The sequence below is a fragment of the Meles meles genome, chromosome 19 (genome assembly GCF_922984935.1).
Source record: "Meles meles chromosome 19, mMelMel3.1 paternal haplotype, whole genome shotgun sequence".
NCBI classification, from domain to species: domain Eukaryota; kingdom Metazoa; phylum Chordata; class Mammalia; order Carnivora; family Mustelidae; genus Meles; species Meles meles.
In genome coordinates, this window is record NC_060084.1 from 59,035,389 (window position 1) to 59,055,716 (window position 20,328).

At 45.5% G+C, this 20,328-nt stretch overlaps 1 protein-coding gene across 1 annotated transcript; it reads right to left on the bottom strand.

The window, feature by feature from the left end:
- Positions 1 to 382: 382 nt before the first annotated feature.
- LOC123931879 (zinc finger protein 345-like) lies at positions 383 to 20,041 on the bottom strand. The gene is made up of 3 exons (XM_045989523.1): positions 19,914 to 20,041; positions 17,037 to 17,163; positions 383 to 5,259 (listed from the first exon to the last, which is right to left on the bottom strand). Exons 1-3 carry the CDS (start codon positions 19,944 to 19,946, stop codon positions 2,942 to 2,944), a joined length of 2,478 nt encoding a protein of 825 aa, XP_045845479.1. The 5' UTR covers positions 19,947 to 20,041; the 3' UTR covers positions 383 to 2,941.
- Between the last annotated feature and the right edge of the window lie 287 nt (positions 20,042 to 20,328).

The following is a 20,328-nucleotide window of genomic DNA, read 5'->3' on the forward strand; positions in this document are numbered from 1 at the left end:
GACTGGGGAAACAAGATTGCTTGGCCCAGGGACGTCACTGCCGGCAGAGGCTGTTAGTGCCCAGGACTAGAGAGGCCATGGGTGCAGCCACTGCACAACAAATGGGTACCTCAGCTCCTAACCTCCCCCAAACACTATGGAGCAGCCACACCTAACACCCGCTACACAGGAGGAATCTGAGACCCACAGAGGGGGTTAGTTTCCTGGGGATCTCCATGCCCTGCACCGGGGCTTGGACGGAGATCCTCATCAGTGCCTTATTTCCCTCTCTGCTGGGCTTCGGGGCTCAAAACACACCTTCTTCACCCTGAGTCTCTCTGGTGCCCCCCGAGTCCTGCTCCAATCCACCAACCTCCATAATGATAGACTAGGAAAATGGGTGCACACTACAAAGCGAGGGTTTATTGTATTATTAAATGTCTGGACCTTAGAAAGCAAAGACGACGTCAATAATGTAGATTAAAATTAAAAGTATATATGCATCCATTACATTATGCATAGCATAAAAAAACTGAAAACAATGAGAACATATACTTCCAGTATTAAAAAATGATTCCACAAAGTAAAAAGGCCACAAAATGAGTGAAATCCCAACATACATCTTTGTTGTTTCACATCCTTTCATAAAAAGACAATCAAAATTCACAGAATAGGCAGAAGATACGAACACACATTTTAGCAAAAATATAGATAGCAAATGCACATCTGAAAAAAAGGCTCATCATAACTCCTTAGCAAAATGCAGTTAAAACACTAAGCAGCACCACACACTTATAAAAAGAGTTAAAATTAAGAACTGACCAAACTAAACCATTCACTAAGACGTGAAGGAAATGCAACTCTCATACACTGCTGGTAAGAATACAAAAAGGTATAATAATTTAGATCACAGTTTGCTAATTTCTTTAAGTTAAATATTTATCTACCCTAAGACTGAGACTTTCCACTCTGAGTTACTGACAAAAAGTAAGTGAAACACATATCAATATAATTACACACAAATGTTTGTACCAACTTTATTTTCCATAGGCAAAAATTAGAAATACCCAAATGTCCATAAACTAATGGGTAAAATAATAGTGCTATCCTCAAAGATAAGCATATTTCTCAGCCAAAAAACAAAAACAAAGAAACGAGTTACTTATATATCACTATGCATCTATAATTCTTTATGCAACATAAAAGTAGGGAAAAAAAACTTTGACTCCTACTATATAAAATTATAGAAAATTAAGTTTTCTATTATAATGGAAAGCAAATCAATGATGACTCGGAGGGCTGGGAAGGCAGGCAGAGAATTATGAAAAGACACGAGGTAAATATGCAACGACACATGATCACTACCATGACTGTGATGTTCCAGGTTCATAAGTATGTCAAAACTTACATTTCCAGTATATACAGTTTATTACATGTAAATTATACCTCAATAAAGCTTTTCAAAAATGATTCAAAATAAAAAATCTGTGTCCAACTCTTTTTGGAAAACAGGTCTTGCAACCCTACATTCACTGCACATTCTTGCCCTACAGAGGCTAGTTTTGCTCAGTGAAAGCAAATGCAGTGACCAATGAAGGGCTTTCCACCAACGTCTAAAGGACTGTTGGCTGGGTCACAAAAGCCACATCCCCGGACTACAGATCCCCCTTTTCTCGATCTGTTTTCTACCTATGCAGCAATGGTCTTGAGGTGAACATCACTGAAAGGTTACAGGAATCCAGAAAACCTTTCCATTACTTCCAATGACCATGACATAAGCTACACAAGGTAACTACACCTGGAGGTTCATGGACTGGCACACACACCAGCTCTGCAGTCCCTGGCGCAGATGTGTTTGCGGGCACACTCCATCTGGTCGGCTGTGACCTCCTCCCCTCCCTATGAAGCCAATGTTTCTGCAGCAGTTCAGTTTCCCTCAACCTTACAGCAATACAACCAATGACCATCACCTACAGAAACCTGGACATCAGGGCACATGGCTCTTTGCAGGACCTGGGGAAGAGGTTCCCCACAACAGTGCTGAAATCCCCCGTGATATCCTCTGTGAACAAAGGAAAAAATTCATGCTGCTCCCAGAAGCATGTGAGGTTCTCACACCTGATCCTCCTCAGGGTGACCCCTGAGACTCCCCAAACTCACAGCATCGTGTCTCAAATGAGGACCAGAAAACCCTGCAGTCTTTCCTAGGAGGCCACGGGCAGTACAAATTTGGCAAAAACTGGTAAGCTATTTCTGCCACCGTTACTGTCCCCTTGAGGCACAGAAAGTGTGATACGCACCCCAACGAAAGTTGTCCATCCCTTCACACTCGCAGACTTCAAAATGTTTATAAACCACTATACATGGTAAGTAGTACAGCCAAGATCAAAGAGGATTTAAACAGCAAGGACTTGTTATTGCACAAGCCGAAGCAAGAGGGGCTAGCAGTTCTTGAGTTAAGTGACTTGGAAGCTGGAAAAATTAATCACAAAGATCTCAAGAGACCATGTCCCTGCAAAGGGTGGTCCTTTTCTGTCAGCTACACTCGTATGATGTCCTCTAGGACTACGTGGGTCAGGTCCATGCCAGTTAGTCAGAAAAAGGTCAATGTGGGTCCCCCTAAGGACTCAGGTTACTCCTAATTTCCTCCAACAAATGAGAACAGAGATCAGCTTCCCTGAGCACAGTGGGGTGATGACTGATGCATGCTGTGGAGACTTGCCAGGTGGTAGAAGTACACAGCTTTGGCCATAGACTGGCAGCGACATAATTCTGGAAAGAGCCCTGGGCAGTTTAGAAAATGCAACATAGGCACACGTGCTTCCACATAACTGGAACTTAAGGGAAATCTCTCTACTACTGGCACTTGTACGTAGAAGACTGAATTCAGACAGATGGTGCCTCACAAAGGGTTTCCTCTGGTATCATTACACTGAACAAGGAAACTACATTTCCTACCCATCTAAGCCCTTTCGCCGGTGTGAACTCTCCGATGCTGAGAAAGATTAGATTTTCGGCTAAAAGATTTCCCACATTCACTGCAGTCGTAAGGCCTCTCTCCTGTATGAACTCTCTGATGATAATGTAGGGTGGAACGAGAGGTAAAAGATTTCCCACACTCACTGCACTCAAAAGGCCTTTCTCCTGTGTGAACTCTCCGGTGAATAATGAGGTGAATTCTTTGGGTGAAGGATTTCCCACATTCGCTGCACTCATGCGGCCTTTCGCCTGTGTGAACTCTGCGATGTCGAATCAGTATGGAGCTATTGGTAAAAGATTTCCCACATTCACTACACTCATAAGGCCTTTCTCCAGTGTGAACTCTCTGATGATAACCGAGGGCAGAGACAGAAGTAAAAGATTTCCCACACTCACTGCACTCATAAGGCCTTTCTCCAGTGTGAACTCTCCGGTGTTTAGAAAGGTATGAATTCTGACTAAAGGATCTCCCACAATCACTACATTCATAAGGCTTTTCTCCAGTGTGAACTCTCTGGTGTTGATTCAGCTGGGAACTATCCCTAAAAGATTTCCCACATTCACTGCAGTCAAAAGGCCTTTCTCCTGTGTGAACTCTCTGATGACAACGGAGGGCAGAGGTAGAGGTAAAAGACTTCTCACATTCTCTGCACTCATAAGGCCTTTCTCCAATGTGCACTTTCTGATGATAACGGAGGGCAGAGCCAGATGTAAAGGATTTTCCACACTCATTGCACTCATAAGGCCTTTCTCCTGTGTGCACTCTCTGGTGTATATTGAGGTGATTTCTTTGGGTAAAGGATTTCCCACATTCACTGCACTCATAAGGCCTTTCTCCTGTGTGAACTCTACGGTGTCGAATTAGTATTGGTCCATTGGTAAAAGATTTCCCACATTCGCTACACTCATAAGGTTTTTCTCCAGTGTGAACTCTCTGATGATAACAGAGGGCAGAGCCGGAGGTAAAAGATTTTCCACATTCACTGCATTCATAAGGCCTTTCTCCCGTGTGAACTCTCTGGTGCTGAGAGAGGTAAGATTTGTGGCTAAAAGATTTCCCACATTCACTGCATTCATAAGGCCTTTCTCCTGTGTGAACTCTTCGGTGTATAATGAGGTGATTTATTTGGGTAAAAGATTTCCCACAATCATTACACTCATATGGTCTTTCTCCTGTGTGAATTCTCTGATGATAACGGAGGCCAGAGCTAGAGGTAAAAGACTTCCCACATTCACTGCATTTATAAGGTTTTTCTCCAGTGTGAATTCTCTGATGATAACGGAGCGCAGAGCTAGAAGTAAAAGATTTCCCACATTCACTACATTCATAAGGCCTTTCTCCTGTGTGTACTCTCCAGTGTTCAATGAGATCAGATTTTCGTCTAAAAGATTTCCCACATTCAGTGCACTCATAACTCATTTCTCCAGTATGAACTGTACGTTGTTGAGTAAGGATGGAGCTCTGGCTAAATGTCTGAGCACATACACGGCACACGTAACAATTTTCATCAGTTTGACTTCTCTGAGGATGAACAAGGACAAATTTTTGGCTAAAAGATTTCCCACATTTGCTACATTTGCACTGCCTTGGCCCAGCATGAATTCTTCGATGCTGACTGAGGGTTGAGCTTCCCCTAAAGGATTTTCCACAGTCACGACACACATGAACCCTGTCAGAAGTGTGGATTCTCTGATGAATTATAAGTGAGGATTTGTACCTGAATGTTTTTCCACATTCAGGGCATACGAGACACTGTCTTCCAGTGTGGACACCCTGGTCCTGAACAAGTGTGTGTTTGGGACCAACGGCTTTCTTGCATTCTTCCCAGGTGCGATGACTTTTCATGCTCTGAGAAGTCACCCCACGCTCAGTGATTTTATTCTCCCCAGTATGAGTGGTCTGTTGTTGTTGATGCTCTGAGGTAGCCAGGAAGTCCTTCTCAACCTCCTCACACGTTAAGGGCTTTCCCGAATCATGGAAATTGCTGCTCTTCACAAATGAAGCCCTGTCCACACTGCTTCTGACGGGTTTTTCTCCCATGGCTTGCTTCTCATGCTGTTGAAGGTTTGCACTAGGAGAAATTTGTTTCACACATGCCCCATATTTGAAGAGTTTCTGGTTGTTCTGTTTTCCCTGGTGCCCAACCAAGTGGAAAATCTCTCTCAAGACTGAAGAACACATCTCACAGGGGTGGGTCTTCTGGGAAGACCGAGGTTCCTTCGGAGTCCTGGCCTGTGACACACCTACAGAAATGCTCTGTTCAAAGGGTGCCTCTGCAGCCTCTGCTCGACAGGAGCAACCTGAACACAAAGAAACACTTGTGATGTACACTTTATTGGAAGAGAGCAATCCAATTACAAATATATACAAATGAGGGGCGCCTGGGTGGCTCAGTGGGTTAAGCCACTGCCTTCGGCTTAGGTCATGATCTCAGGGTCCTGGGATCAAGTCCTACATCGGGTTCTCTGCTCAGCGGGGAGCCTGCTTCCCTTCCTCTCTCTCTGCCTGCCTCTCTGCCTACTTGTGATCTCTCTCTGTCAAAAATAAATTAAAAAGGGGCGCCTGGGTGGCTCAGTGGTTTAAGCCTCTGCCTTCAGCTCAGGTCATGATCTCAGGGTCCTGGGATCGAGCCCTGCGTCGGGCTCTCTGCTCAGTGGGGAGCCTGCTTCCCCCTCACTCTCTGCCTGCCTCTCTGCCTACTTGTGATCTCTCTGTCAAATAAATAAATTCTTTAAAAAAAAAAAAATTAAAAAAAAAACACAACAAATATATACAAATGAAATATACAAATATTTCAATATACAATTTTCAACTTTCAAATTTCAATTTCAAAATTCAATTTTCAATATACAAATGAAAAGCAAAAATGAGCAGGTAACTATTCTTATGTCAAAGTAGACTTTAAAGTCAAAAATTATCAGACAAAAAATATCTCTACACAATGATAAAGAAGTCAATGCATCAAAAGGATATAATACGTACCCAATATCCAAGCACCTAAGTATATTAAGCAAATAACAGAAATAGGCAGCAATGCAGTAATAGTAGAGGACTTCAATAACCTGTTATCAACAATGGACAGATTATCCAGACAGAAAATCAATAAGGAAATGTTGGAGTTGAACTGCACTTACACCAAATGCACTTAACAGATATATACAGAAGATGCCCTTCAATTGCAACAGAATACATTCTTCTCAAGTACACCTGGAACATTCTCGAGAACTCTCTCATATGTTAGGTCATGAAATTTCTTTTTTTTTTTTGAAGATTCTATCCATTTACTTAAGAGAGAGTGAGAGCATGAGGGGGGGAAGGGTCAGAGAGAGAAGCAAACTCCCTGCTCAGCCAGGAACCCAACATGGGCTCCAAGGTCATGACCCAAGTCAAAGGCAGATGTTTAACTGACTGAGCCATCCAGGCACAGTCTTTTTTTTTTTTTTTTTTTTGGTAAAGATTTTATTTATGTATTTGGGGCACCTGGGTGGCTCAGTCAGGTAAGTGTCTGCCTTTAGCTCAGGTCATGATCCCAGGGTCTTGAAATCGAGTCCCACACATCGGGTTCCCTGCTAAGTGGGGAGTCTGCTCCTCCCGCTATCCTTCCCCACTGTTCATGATCTCTCTCCCTCTCTCAGATAAATTAAGATTGTATTTATTTATTTGAGAGAGAGAAAGCAAGCACAGCCAGCGGGAGGGGCAGAGGGAGAAGCAGGTTCCCAGACAAGCAGGGAGCCCAATGAGAGGCTGGATCCCAAGACCCTGGGATCATGACCTGAGCTGAAGGCAGATGCTTAACTGACTGAGCCACCCAGGCACCCCATGAAACAATTCTTAACATTTAAGAAGACTAAAATCATATCAAGTATCTTTTCCAACCACATGGCATGAAACTAGAAATCATTAACAAAAGTTAAGCTGGAAAATATCACAAATATGTGGAATTTAAACAACATTCTTCCAAACAAACAATGGATCGAAGAAGAAATTAAAAAAATCTATGTACGCGGGGCGCCTGGGTGGCTCAGTGGATTAAGCCGCTGCCTTCGGCTCAGGTCATGATCTCAGGGTCCTGAGATCGAGCCCCACATCGGGCTCTCTGCTCCGCGGGGAGCCTGCTTCCTCCTCTCTCTCTGCCTGCCTCTCTGCCTACTTGTGATCTCTCTCTCTGTCAAATAAATAAATAAAATCTTTAAAAAAAAAAAAAATCTATGTACGCAATTGAAATAGAAACCTAACACATTAAACCTTACAGATGCAAGAAAACAGTTATAAGGGGGAAGTTTATACCAATAAATATCTACATTAAGAAAAAAGAAAAATTTGGGGGCACCTACTTGTGATCTCTCTCTGTCAAATAATAAAAAAAAATGTTTAATTTTTTTAAATTAAAAAAAAAGAAAAAAGGAAAATTTTATTTTTATTTATTTTAAAGATTTTATTTATTTATTTCACAGACAAAGATAGGCAGAGAGGCAGGCAGAGAGAGAGAGGGAAGCAGACTCCCCGCCAAGTAGAGAGCCAGATGTGGGGCTCGATCCTAGGACCCCGGGATCATGACCTGAGTCAAAGGCAGAGGCTTTAACCCACCGAGCCACCCAGGTGCCCCAAGAAAAAAGAAAAATTTTAAATAAGCAACTTAATACTTCAACCTGTGAGAAAAAGAACAAAGTAAGGTCAAAGCAGAAAGAAGCAAATAACAAAGACCAGAGCAGAAATAAATGAAATAGACATTAAAAAACAAGAGAAAAAGACCCATGAAACTAAGAGTTGGGTTTTTGAGAAGATAAACAAATTGACAAACGTTTAATTAGACTAAGAAAAAAGAGGGGCGCCTGGGTGACTCAGTCGGTTAAGCGTCTGCCTTCGGCTCTGGTCATGGTCCCGGGGTCCTCGGATCGAGCCTCGCATCAGGCTCTCTGTTCAGCAGGGAGCCTGCTTCCCCCTCCCTCTCTGCCTGCCTCTCTGCTACTTGTGCTCTTTCTCTTTGTTAAATAAATAAATAAAATCTTTAAAAAAAAAAAAAAAGAAAGACTCAAAATCAGAAATGAAAGAGGAAACATCACAACTGATACTGCAGGAAAACAATCTATCAAAAGGCTACAATGAACAATTATATGCCAACAAATTGGATAACCCAGAAGACATGGATAAATTCACAGAAACATACAAACTACCAAACCAAAAAAAGAAAGGAAGGAAGGCAGGCAGGCAATACTGAATAATGAAGAAATAGAAAATGTGAACAGACTCATAATTGGTAAGGAGAAAATGTTCCACAAAGAAAAGCCCAGGACCAGATAGAATCACAGGGAATTCCACTACATAGTTAGAGAATTAACACCATCTTTTTTCCCCAAAGGTCTATTTTATTTATTTATTTAAATATTTTGCCCATTTATTTGAGAGAGGGAGACACAGCGAGAGAGGGAACACAAGCAAGAGGAGTGGGAGAGGAAGAAGCAAAGTTCCTGCTGAGCAGGGAGTCCGACGTGGGGCTGGATCCCAGAACCCTGGGATCACAACCCAAGCAGAAGGCAGATGCCTAATGACTGAGCCACCCAGGTGCCCCAAAGATCTATTTGTTTTAGAGAGAGAGAGACAGAGCAAGAGCAGGGGGAGGGGCAAAAGGAGGGAAAGAGAGAATCTTCACTGAGCATGTAGCCGGCCACCAAGCTCCATCTCACGACCCTGTAATCATGACCTGGGCTGAAATCAATAGTCAGATGCTCAACAGACCGAGAGAGCTGCCCAGGTATCCCCACCATCCTTCTTGAAGTCTTCCAAACAACTGAAGGGGGAACACTTTCAAACTCATTTGCAAGGCCAGCATTACTCTGATGTCAAAGGCATTTAAGGACAATGCAAGAGAAGAAAATTACAGACCAATATCCTGATGAACAGAAACGCAAGATTCCTAAAAGAAAAAAATCCTTGCAAACCAAATCCAAAAGCACATTACAAGCATCATACAATACAATCAATCAGGATTTATCCCTGAGATGCAAGGATAGTTCAACATGTATAAATCAATACACACAATACACCACCAAAACTGAATAAGAGTTCAAAGGGTAAAAATCGTATAGTCATATCAACAGATGCAGAAAAAGCATCTGGCAAAATTCAATATGCTTTCATGATAAAAAAAAAATCACCAACAAATTGGATATATAAGCAACAAACCTCAGTATATCTGACAGGCCCATAGCTAATACATCCAACGATCAAAAGCTCAAAGCTTCCCTGTTCCCCTCCCCCGGCCTCTGTCCTTATCAGGAACAAGACAAGGTGCTCGCTTGCTCCACTTCTATTCAACATAACAGCAGTGGTAATCCTAGCCCTGAGTAATTAAGGAAAAAAAATAAATAAAAGGCATCCAAATCAGAATGGAAGAAGTAAAGTTATCTGTTTGCAAGTGACATAATCTTACATATAGAAAACTATAAAGAATCCACCAAAACACTGGGACACCTGTAAGGCTCAGTCGGTTAAGTGTCTGCGTTTAGCTGGAGTCATGATCCCTGGGTCCTGGGATCAAGTCCCACACTGGACTCCTTGCTCAGCAGGGAGCTTCTCCTTCTGCCTGCCATTCTCCCTGCTTATGGTCTCTTTCTGACAAATAAATAAAATCTTTAAAAAAAAAAATCTATCAAGCAACATTCCACCTTAAAAAAAAAAAAAGACTCCCCCAAAACACCATTAAATAAATGAATTCAGTAAAGTTGCAGGATAAAAAAAAAATCAATATACAAAACTAAGCTGCATTTACATACACTAGTAATAAAGTATCTGAAAAAAAAATTGAGAAAACAATCCCACTTAAAATAGCATCAAAAAGAATAAAATAGGGCGCCTTGGTGGCTCGGTGGGTTAAGCCTGTGTCTTCGGCTCAGGTCACGATCTCAGGGTCCTGGGATCGAGTCCCACGTTGGGCTCTCTGCTCCATAAGGACCCTGCTTCCCCCACCCACCCGCCTGCTTGTGATCTTTCTCTGTATGTCAAATAAATAAATAAAATCTTAAAAAAAAAAAAAAGAATAAAATACTCAAAGAAATTTAACCTAGGAGGTGAAAGATCTATATCCTAAAAACTAGAAGAAACTGATGAAAGAAACAGAAGACAGACGGAAAGATATCCAACATTCTTGAATATCTTGTTCTTGCTTTTGATACCCGCAACAAAATTCCACTGACATTTTTCCACAGAAATAGAAAAAACAGTCCTAAAATTTGTATGGAACCACAGAAAACCCCAAATAGCCAAAGCAATTTTGAAAAAGAACAACAAAGCTGGAGACATCACGCTTCTTGATTTCAAAATACTCCAAAGCTGTAATATCAAAACAGTATGGTACTAGCATAAAAACAGACCAATGGAAGAGAACAGAGAGCCAAGAAGTAACCCATGTACACATGGTCAACCGATCTTTGACTAGGACACCAAAAACACACAATGAGGAAAGGACAGTCTCTTCAGTATATGGTGATGGGAAAACTGGATATCCACATGGAAAAAGAAAAAAAGAGGACCTCCACCCTGGGTCTTAAAATAAGAAGGAAGGTGTGGGGAAAACTTGACCAAGCCCACCAGCTAGCATGAGAAGCCAGACTAGCTGCCGGTGAGTGTGGGCGTTCGGGGCTTACACCCTCTCCCCGCCCCAAGTTTTCCATACGTACTTCGGGGGGCCAGCCCCACTGCAATGAGGCCAAGGCTGTGGATATTCTCCACATAGACACTGAGGAACTGAAGAAACGCAACAAGAATAAAAAAATTAGTCAATGGGGCGCCTGGGTGGCTCAGTGGTTTGGGCCGCTGCCTTCGGCTCAGGTCATGATCTCAGGGTCCTGGGATCGAGTCCCGCATCGGGCTCTCTGCTCGGCAGGGAGCCTGCTTCCCTCTCACTCTCTCTGCCTGCCTCTCTGCCTACTTGTGATCTCTCTCTGTCAAATAGATAAATAAAATCTTAAAAAAAAAAAAAAATTAGTCAAGAAGCTGGCAAAGAGTCTTGGAACACGGAGAAAAAGAAAAGAAGCTGTCAAAGAAGTATGATGCATTTTTGCTTTCAGAATCGCTGCTCAAGCAGATCCCGCAAGTCCTGACTGAGGGCTGAGTAAGGCTGGCACGTCCCCGTCTCTAACTCACAGCGAGACCCCAGCGGCTGAAGCGGGCGAAGCGAAGCCCAGCAGCGAACAGCACATGAAGAAGGGCCCGTGTCTGGCGGCGGCCACTGGCCACGGGAGGATGACGGAGGATGAGCTCATGTACAACATCTACTGAACTCTAATTTCCTGGGGTCCAGGCTCAAGAAGAACTGACAAAACAGCTGAGTTTCCTACACTAAGAGCAGCATGGGCCAGCCCCAGAGCCTTCACTAAGACCCAGCCTAGTAAGTCGCAGAGCTACCAATGAAAAAAAGGAAGAAGGAGAAGGGGAAAAAAAGGAAACTGGACCCTATCTTACACCACTCACAAAAATTAATTTGAATTGAAGTAAGAACTTAAACATAAGACCTAGGGGTGCCTGGGTGGCTCAGTGGGTTAAGCCTCTGCCTTCAGCTCAGGTCATGATCCCAGGGTCTTGGGATCGAGCCCCACATCGGGCTCTCTGCTTCGCGGGAAGCCTGCTTTCTCCTCTTTCTCTGCCTGCTTGTGATCTCTGTCTGTCAAATAAATAAAATAATAAAAAAAAAGACCTAAAATTATAAGTTTTAGTTTTTAAAGATTACTTATTTGAGAGAGCGCCAAGTGCGCACACATGCTCAAGTCAGTGGGGGGAGGGGCAGAAGGAAAGAAAATTCAGACTCCGTGCCAAACAGGGAGCCCAACACAGGGCTCAATCCCATGACCCATAAAATCACGACCTGAGCTGAATCCAAGTCAGACACCTAACCAACTGAGCCACCCAGGCACCCCTGAAATTATAAAACTTGTAGAAGAAATTTAGGGAAAAAAGCTCCTTTATATTGGTGTTGCCAATGATTTTTTGGATATGACACCAAAAGCAAATGCAACAAAAGCAAAAATAAACAAGTGGAACTATATCAAATCAAAAACTTCTGTATGGCAAAGGAAACACCAAAATGAAAAGGCAACCTAAGGAACAGGAGAAAATATCTGCAAAAGATCTGACAAGAGCTTAACATCCAGAGTATATACAGAACTCATAAAAACAACAACAGGGGCACTTAGGTGGCTCAGTTGGTTAAGTGCCTTTGCCACCGATCATGATCCCAGATCCTGGGAATGACCCCCAGGTCAGGCTCCCTGCTGAGCAGGAGCTTCTCCCTCTGCCCCTCTGCCCCTCCACCCGTGTTGTGTTTTCTCTTTCTGCCCAATAAATAAAATCTCTTTTTTTTTTTAAGATTTTATTTACTTATTTGACAGAGAGAGACACAGCGAGAGAGAGAACACAAATAGGAGGAGAAGGAGAAGGAGGCTTCCCACTGAGCAGGGAGCCCGACGTGGTACTTGATCTCAGGACCCTGGGATCCTGACCTGAGCCGAAGGCCGATGCCTAACAACTGAGCCACCCAGGTGCCCCAAAGAAATAAAACCTTAAAAAATCCTCAATAACAACAACAAAACCAAATAATCCAATTAAAAATATGGAAAGGACCTCAATAAACATTTATCCAAAGACACAACAAATGGCCAACATATACACGAAAAGATGCTCAACATCACTAGTATCAGAAAATTCCAAATCTGAATCACAGTATCACCTTACACCGCTTAGAATGGCTATTATCAAAAAGCAAGAGGTAACAAGTGTTGGTGAGGAATGTGAAGAAAAGGAGACCCTTACATACAGTTGGTAAGATGCACTCGTAAAGACGTTGGTACAGAATAGAAGATCTCTCTTTTTTTTTTTAAAGCAATATTATTTTTTTTTTAAAGATTTTATTTATTTATTTGACAGACAGAGATCACAACTAGGTAGAGAGGCAGGCAGAGAGAGAGGAGGAAGCAGGCTCCCCACGGAGCAGAGAGCCCGATGTGGGGCTCGATCCCAGGACCCTGGGATCATGACCTGAGCTGAAGGCAGAGGCTTTAACCCACTGAGCCACCCAGGTGCCCCCAGAATAGATCTCTAAAAAATTAAAAATAGGGGTGTCTGACTGGCTCAGTCCCAAGAGCTTGTGACTCTTTATGCCTGGATTGTGAGTTTGAGCCCCATGCAGAGCATAAAGATTACTTAAAACTAATTTTAAAAATCTTAAAAAACTGAAAAACAAACTATGACATGGTTCAACAATCCCTCTTCTCTGAACACGTCCAAAGGCAATGAGATCCGTATCTCCCAGAGACACCTGCAGCCCTGTGTTCACTGCAGCATTATTCACAACAGCTGAGGTACAGAAACAACCTTTCTATGCTGCTTTCTATGGAAAGTATCTTTCTACGGACGAATGATAGATAAAGCCTGATATATATACACTATATATTATTCAGCCATAAAAAAAGGAAATCCATACCCATAAATTGACATGGATAAACCTGGAGGACAAAACTCATAGTGCAATAAGTCAGAGCAAGACAAATACTATATGGTGTCAGTTATATGTGGAATTTTACTTTATTTTTTATTGTATTTATTATTATTTTTAAAGATTTTATTTATTTATTTGACAGACAGAGATCACAAGTAGGCAGAGAGGCAGGCAGGGAGAGGAGTAAGCAGGCTCCCCGCTGAGCAGAGAGCCCGATGCGGGGCTCGATCCCAGGACGCTGGGATCATGACCGAGCTGAAGGCAGAGGCTTTAACCCACTGAGCTACCCAGGCACCCCTGGAATTTTAAATAAATAAATAAAAGAGGCAGGCCCACCACCACACCAGCCAGGGCCACTCCCCTCCCTCTTGTCTGTTTGTGGCCAGCCGGCAGGTGCCTACAAGGCCGCTCCCACTGCAGGTCCAGCCGTGGAGCAGGTGCCAGGCCTCCACGTGGTGGGCTCTGTGTGCTCCGGACCCAGGAGCAGCGGGACACAGGCCAGGCCACCACCGCTGATCTCCCCACCCTTGGAGGCAGCTCCCCGGCCAGCTCTATTTTGTGAGGGGAGCTGGGCCCTGTCCCCGATGTTCCCCACCACCTGGTGGGGGTGTGGCAGGGTAGGGCAGGGCAGCTTTGTCCACCCCAGTGCCCTAGTGCCCTGGATGGGTAGGTGGTGAGCAGGTGTTGAGCGCGGCCCAGGGCCTGGGAGGGTGAGTGGGGGAAAGGATGCCAGAGTTGGTGGTGGCCACGCACCAGTAGGACTGACAGTCGGTGGGGCAGTGGGGCCAGGGCCAGCCTGTACACCTTTGTGGGGAGGAAACAAGGTGTGAAGTAGGAAGGAGCAGATTTGGTCTCCCCCCAGTCTGGCTTACATGCAAAGAATGCAGCCATAAGGGGCACCTAGGCGGCTCAGTTAAGCATCTGCCTAAGGCTCAGGTGGTGATCCCAGGGTCCTGGGTTCAAGGCCTGCATTGGGCTCCCTGCTCTGCAGATGCCTGCTTCTCCCTCTCCCACTCCCTCTGCTTGTGTTCTCTCTCTCGCTGTGTCTCTGTCAAATAAATAAATAAAATCGTAAAAACTAAAAAAAAAGTAAATGAATTTTAAAAATTTATTTATTTTATTATTTTTTTTAAAGAATTTATTTATTTATTTGACACATAGAGAAAGATCACAAGTAGGCAGAGAGGCAGGCAGAGGGAGAGGGGGAAGCAGGTTCCCTGCTGAGCAGAGAGCCTGATGCGGGGCTTGATCCCAGGACCCTGAGATCATGACCTGAGCTGAAGGCAGAGGCTTAACCCACTGAGCCACCCAGACGTCCCAATAAAAAAATTTAAAAAAAAAGAATGATTAAGTGAGTTCATCAGCTTTATAACATCTGAAACAAGTGAAAGATGTCACGAAGAGAAATGGAAGACAACAAGGGAGAAGATATTCTCTTTGCCATGCTGACCTCAGGCTGTGACAGTTATGTTGAACCTCTAAAATTATACCTTCAGAAATTCAGAGAGGCTGGGGCGCCTGGGTGGCTTAGTGGGTTAAGCCTCTGCCTTTGACTTGGGTCATGATCTCAGGGTCCTGGGATTGAGCCCCACATTGGGCTCTCTGCTCAGCAGGGAGCCTGCTTCCCTTCCTCTCTCTGCCTGCCTCTCTGCCTACTTGTGATCTGTCTGTCAAATAAATAAAAATAAAATAAAAATCTTAAAAAAAAAAAGGGCGCCTGGGTGGCTCAGTGGGTTAAAGCCTCTGCCTTCGGCTCAGGTCATGATCCCAGGGTCCTGGGATCAAGCCCCACATCGGGCTCTCTGCCCAGCAGCGAGCCTGCTTCCTTTCCTCTCTCTCTGCCTGCTTCTCGGCCTACTTGTGATCTCTGTCTGTCAAATAAATAAATAAAATCTTTTAAAAAAAAAAAATTCAGAGAGGCTATGAAAGGAGAAAAAGGAATTGGTGGCAGAGTCATAGCTACAGATGGACTAAATGAAGAACTTCCAGAGGAGGCACTTCCTAACCAGTTACCAGCTGGCCTAGTAACTGCAGATGGTCAGCAACCATGTGTCATGGTTTACAGGATGTCGTATCAACAGATTTCCGGTGTTCAACAAATTCAGTCTTCATGATCTGAAGAAATGGTTGCATGGGGAGTGGACAAAAGTGAAAGAGTCTGTACGATTCTGGAAACAGACATGAGAAGGAAGTGACTGGGGAACAGATGTCCCTTCGTATACTAAACACCTGTAATGTCGTTTCCTGATGCTTGACTAACTGAGGTGTTAATTCTGACTTGAGAATCCTTTTTATGAATAATTTGAAAGAAAAATTTGGATTTTAAAAGGTATTAAAATGGGCACTGGGTGGCTCAGTCGTTAATCGTCTGCCTTCGGCCTCAGGGTCCTGAGATCGAGCCGCCCTTCAGGCTCCCTGCTCAGCAGGAAGCCTGCTTCTCCGCCTCCCTCTGCTTGTATTCCCTGTCAAATAAATAAAATCTTAAGAAGAATGAAAGAAAGAAAGAATTTAAATATTTTTGTTTTATAGTTAAAAAAAACAACAACAACACACAGTTCAACCCATAGAAACAAAGAGTAGAACGCCAACGGCTAGGGGCCACAGGAAACAGGGAGCTCTGTCAGCTACAAACTGACGCAGTTCTGTAAACCTAATGTACAGCATGGTGAGTTAATAATAATGCTGAGCTGCATACTTGAATTTGCTAAGAGAACAGATCTTAAGTATTCTTAGACACCCCAAAAAGGTAAATATGCACAGTGACGGCATATTAATTAAGCTGTTTGGAGTAATCATGTCATAATGTATATGAATATCAAGTCATAGTACTATCTACTTTAAATATAAATGCACACAATATTACTTGTCACTTATGCCTCAATAAAGCTGTTTAAAAAAAAGGATAGAAATCTGAACACTGTAAGTAGAACAGTACAAGACAGTCTTAAAAATACAGTTCATGGTCCAGGTGGGTAAAGACCATGATAATACCTGTAATTCCCAGCATAAGGAAGCACAATGAACTGTCAGATAAAAAAAGGAAACAAGGGGCACCTGGGTGGCTCAGTGGGTTAAAGCCTCTGCCTTCGGCTCAGGTCATGATCCCAGCGTACTGGGATCGAGCCCCGCATCGGGCTCTCTGCTCAGTGGAGAGCCTGCTTCCCTTCCTCTCTCTCTCTGCCTGCCTCTCTGCCTACTTGTGATCTCTGTCAAATAAATAAATAAAATCTTAAAAAAAAAAAAAAAAAAAAGGAAACAAAACCAGGGACACAAAAGTAACACAGACCTAGAGAGATGACCTGGCCAGGGAGAGGACAAACAAGATGCCATCCACTAGCCTCACTGAAAGTCTACTGACCTCCAATTCCTCCTGCCAGGGGTCAGCGCAGACAGCACTGGGCCCATGGGGAGAGCAGAGGGGGCTGCGAGAACACAGCCCCAGCAAGGACCGCGACTATCCAAAGAACTGCTGAAGCAAGCGGTACCTGTGGTCCACATGCTGGAAAGGACAGAGCACCCCCTGGGAAAAGAGGGGCAGGGGGTAATGCAAAACCCAGTTTACATTGCTGGGGAGGGGGAGGCCCTTACCCAGTGAGGACAGAAGTGTAAAGTTCTCCAGCATTACATCGCGGTACAGCCGTCTCTGAGCCTCATTAAGGAGACGCCATTCCTCCTGGGAGAAGTACACGGCAACATCCTCAAAGGTTAGGCCACCCTGTCAAGAATGGGATGGATAAAACCATGAACATTCTCTGAGAACTCACACTCCATCTCCTTTACATCTACCCCACATTTCTCCTCCTCCGGAGCTCCCCACTCCAGAGGAGGTACCAGGCCTTAGAGCGACTTAGAGCTGCTCTCTCCTCATGATCCCGTTCATCACTTACACTCAGCCCTCAGCAACAACAGGCAGGGGGACAGATAAGTGTCATGTAAGCTCTGGGCTGGGCTGCAGGGCCCCATCACTTCTACCAAGCAATTCCCCTACATCTCACAGATTGTACACACAAGAGCTAACCGCATGGGCTCATGCTTCACCCTAGGTTCCCCGTACCAGGGCACTAGGGCGCTCAGCTCATGCTTATTCTCAATGTGCACATCATTCCGAAGACCAAACCTCTCTCACATCTTTGGATCTCTCAAATGCTTTCCCATGGCTCTGCCATCTCTGTGCCCCACACCACAGGGATGTCCCTGGACTCACCCACGCACCAGGCACATGGCAACCAGAGTATTTAAAAATGTCAAACATGATCTCGTATAGCCCCTGTCCTTTGATGGATCCCACTGACAAAGAAAGCCCCAAGTGCTGCTTGGAAGGCCTGCTTGGAAGACCTGTGATCTTTGCTTCAGTATTAGTCACCCAGAACCACCAGTCAATTTCAGATATATGTGACTCTCTGATACTTCTGTGCTTCCCTTGCTGTTCCTCAGCAGCAATAACCCTCCTGTCTCCACTTAACCTTCATTAAAGGCAGGTCAAAACCCCATTGGTCTCCAAGCCAGGCACAGTGACCCTCACAAATGAACAAATTTCCCCAGACCTTGTCCACCAGCAAGACTGAAACACCACGGATGCCATAAAAGCTCACCACAAGATTCTGGTGAATCTGTACAGTAGTGAGTAAACAGCGGGCCTGGCCTCACTATCATCTTGATTCAATTACCACTCTGCCTCCGTAGCCCTGTCATGTCCACTCATCCCAGGGACATCTTGGCCGCTTGCCAGATCATCCTCTCTTCTGCTCCCACTATCAAATTTCTCCCTCAGCATGCACCCTCTTCTTTCTAACCCACTAGTAGCATTATCACCCTGACACCACAACCTGCATAACCCCTCCTATATGTGATCCAAATCTCCACCTTGGTCCACACAATCAATACCTATCACTTCTGGATGTCTCCATCCTGGACCTCTCCCCAGATTCCAGACCTGTGTGTCCATCAGACCATCTTTTACTCAGTTCTCTGAAACCTCTCAGATTCTTTTTTTTTTTTTAAGGTTTTATTTATTTACTTGACAGAGAGAGATCACAAGTAGGCAGAGAGGCAGGCAGAGAGAGAGGAGGAAGCAGGCTCCCTGCTGAGCAGAGAGCCAGATGCGGAGCTCGATCCCAGGACCCCAGGATCATGACCCGAGCCGAGCCGAAGGCAGAGGCTTTAACCCACTGAGCCACCCAGGCGCCCCAAACCTCTGATTCTTAATAGGGCCAAAAACCTTAGGATATTCTCAGTGGAAATTAACCTACCACCAACTTCCCCATCCCAGTTGATGGACTTTCCCATAGCTTCAGCTGCTAAGACCAAAAGCCCTGAGATCATCCCTGACTCCTCCTCTCTCTCTCTCATCTACAACATCCAAAAGTCTACATGGCCCTTCTTAAAAAATGGACAAAGGTCCAACCCTTTCTTCAACCTCCACAGCCACCACTCCTATCCATTGATTATAGCCAACTGCCTCCTCCCGGGCTCCCTGTCTCCTTCCTTAACTCCATAATCTGTTCTCCACTGTGCAGCCACATGGAGCTTGTTAAACCTGGGCATCACCAACTCTTTCCTCCTATCCAAACTGCCCACTACTTCACTAACAGATGCCCAAGTTCTCAAGCAGCCCACATTACAGACCTGATTCTTGATCTCCTGCTCTTTGTTCGTAACAGAAAGAATGAAGACCTGCTGTAGCCTGTTTCTAACTCCGGCATGCCTCCAAGCATTTACACAAACTGGAATCTGTTCCTGAGATAACCTCCACACCTGTTTACACTGGCTGACTAAACCAAGAACACCTCCATGTAACCCTTGGCTTGCATGCAGGACCCTGAACTTGGGGTATCTTGAAGGTCCCACACCCAACAGCTGGGAAAATATGAGTTTCAGGTTACCACAATCCCATACACCACAGTGGTGTATAGGGCCAGCGAGGGACTTGGGAGACCCTCTCCCTCCTTCTGTAAGTGCCACAAGTGCCTTTTCAGCCTCCAAAAACTGTGGGAAGAGGAAGGTAAACCGAGTGAGCTGGGCATCCTCTGTAGTCAAATGACCTGTTAACGGACCAACCTCTGTACCTCAGTGCTCCTCCCACCAGCTCTGCGACCTCCGACAAGAACTCCACTCCCAGGGCTCCCTCATCTTCATCACCCCCATTCCAGCCTGTGCTCCCTCGCGCAGCTTTCGGAAAGCCGCGAACACCCTAACACAGGGTGCGTCCCTCTTCTGCTCACGACCCTCCAGGGCCCTAGGAGCAAGTCCAGGGGTCTCCGCCTCACGCTCTCCGTCCCCGGAGGTCAGAATCCTCCCGCCTCAGGCCCCCTGAAGTCCCCGCCGCAGCCGGCCTCTCAGCCCAGAGCCCGCTCCCGCACGCAGCCCGCCGGCGCCTTACTGTCCCGGACACCCGGGCCTGGGCTGCAGGGCCGCGAGCAGGCGCCCTGCTCTGGGTGGGGGAGGGCCCGGGGGACGAGCGCTTACCTGAGCCGGGTCCCTGGGCGCGCCCGCCGCCATCGGACTCCGTGGGCGGAGGGGACCAGCTGTCCCCTGTGGCGTAGCTGAGAGCGGACCCAAGTCTGTGCAGCCGGGACAGCGCCTCCTCCCGCCCGTCCTCTGGCCGCGCCGCCACGACCCAGCCCCGGGGCTCCCGAACCTCGGAAGGGATGAAAGAACCAACGAGAACCAGAGCTGACCAGGATGATGAGGCCCGGAAGCCCCGCCCCGAGGCGGAGCGCAGGGCGGATATCCCTCACCTTGGTCCCTCATTGGCTCATGAGTCCGGCTCCCATAGCCCAACGTTCTGGGAAATGTAGTAGCTGCAAAGGACGCTCCCGGTGTTCGACCGGAGGACGGTGGCAGCCCGGGGATGCTAATGGTGCTCCTGCGTCCCAGCGGG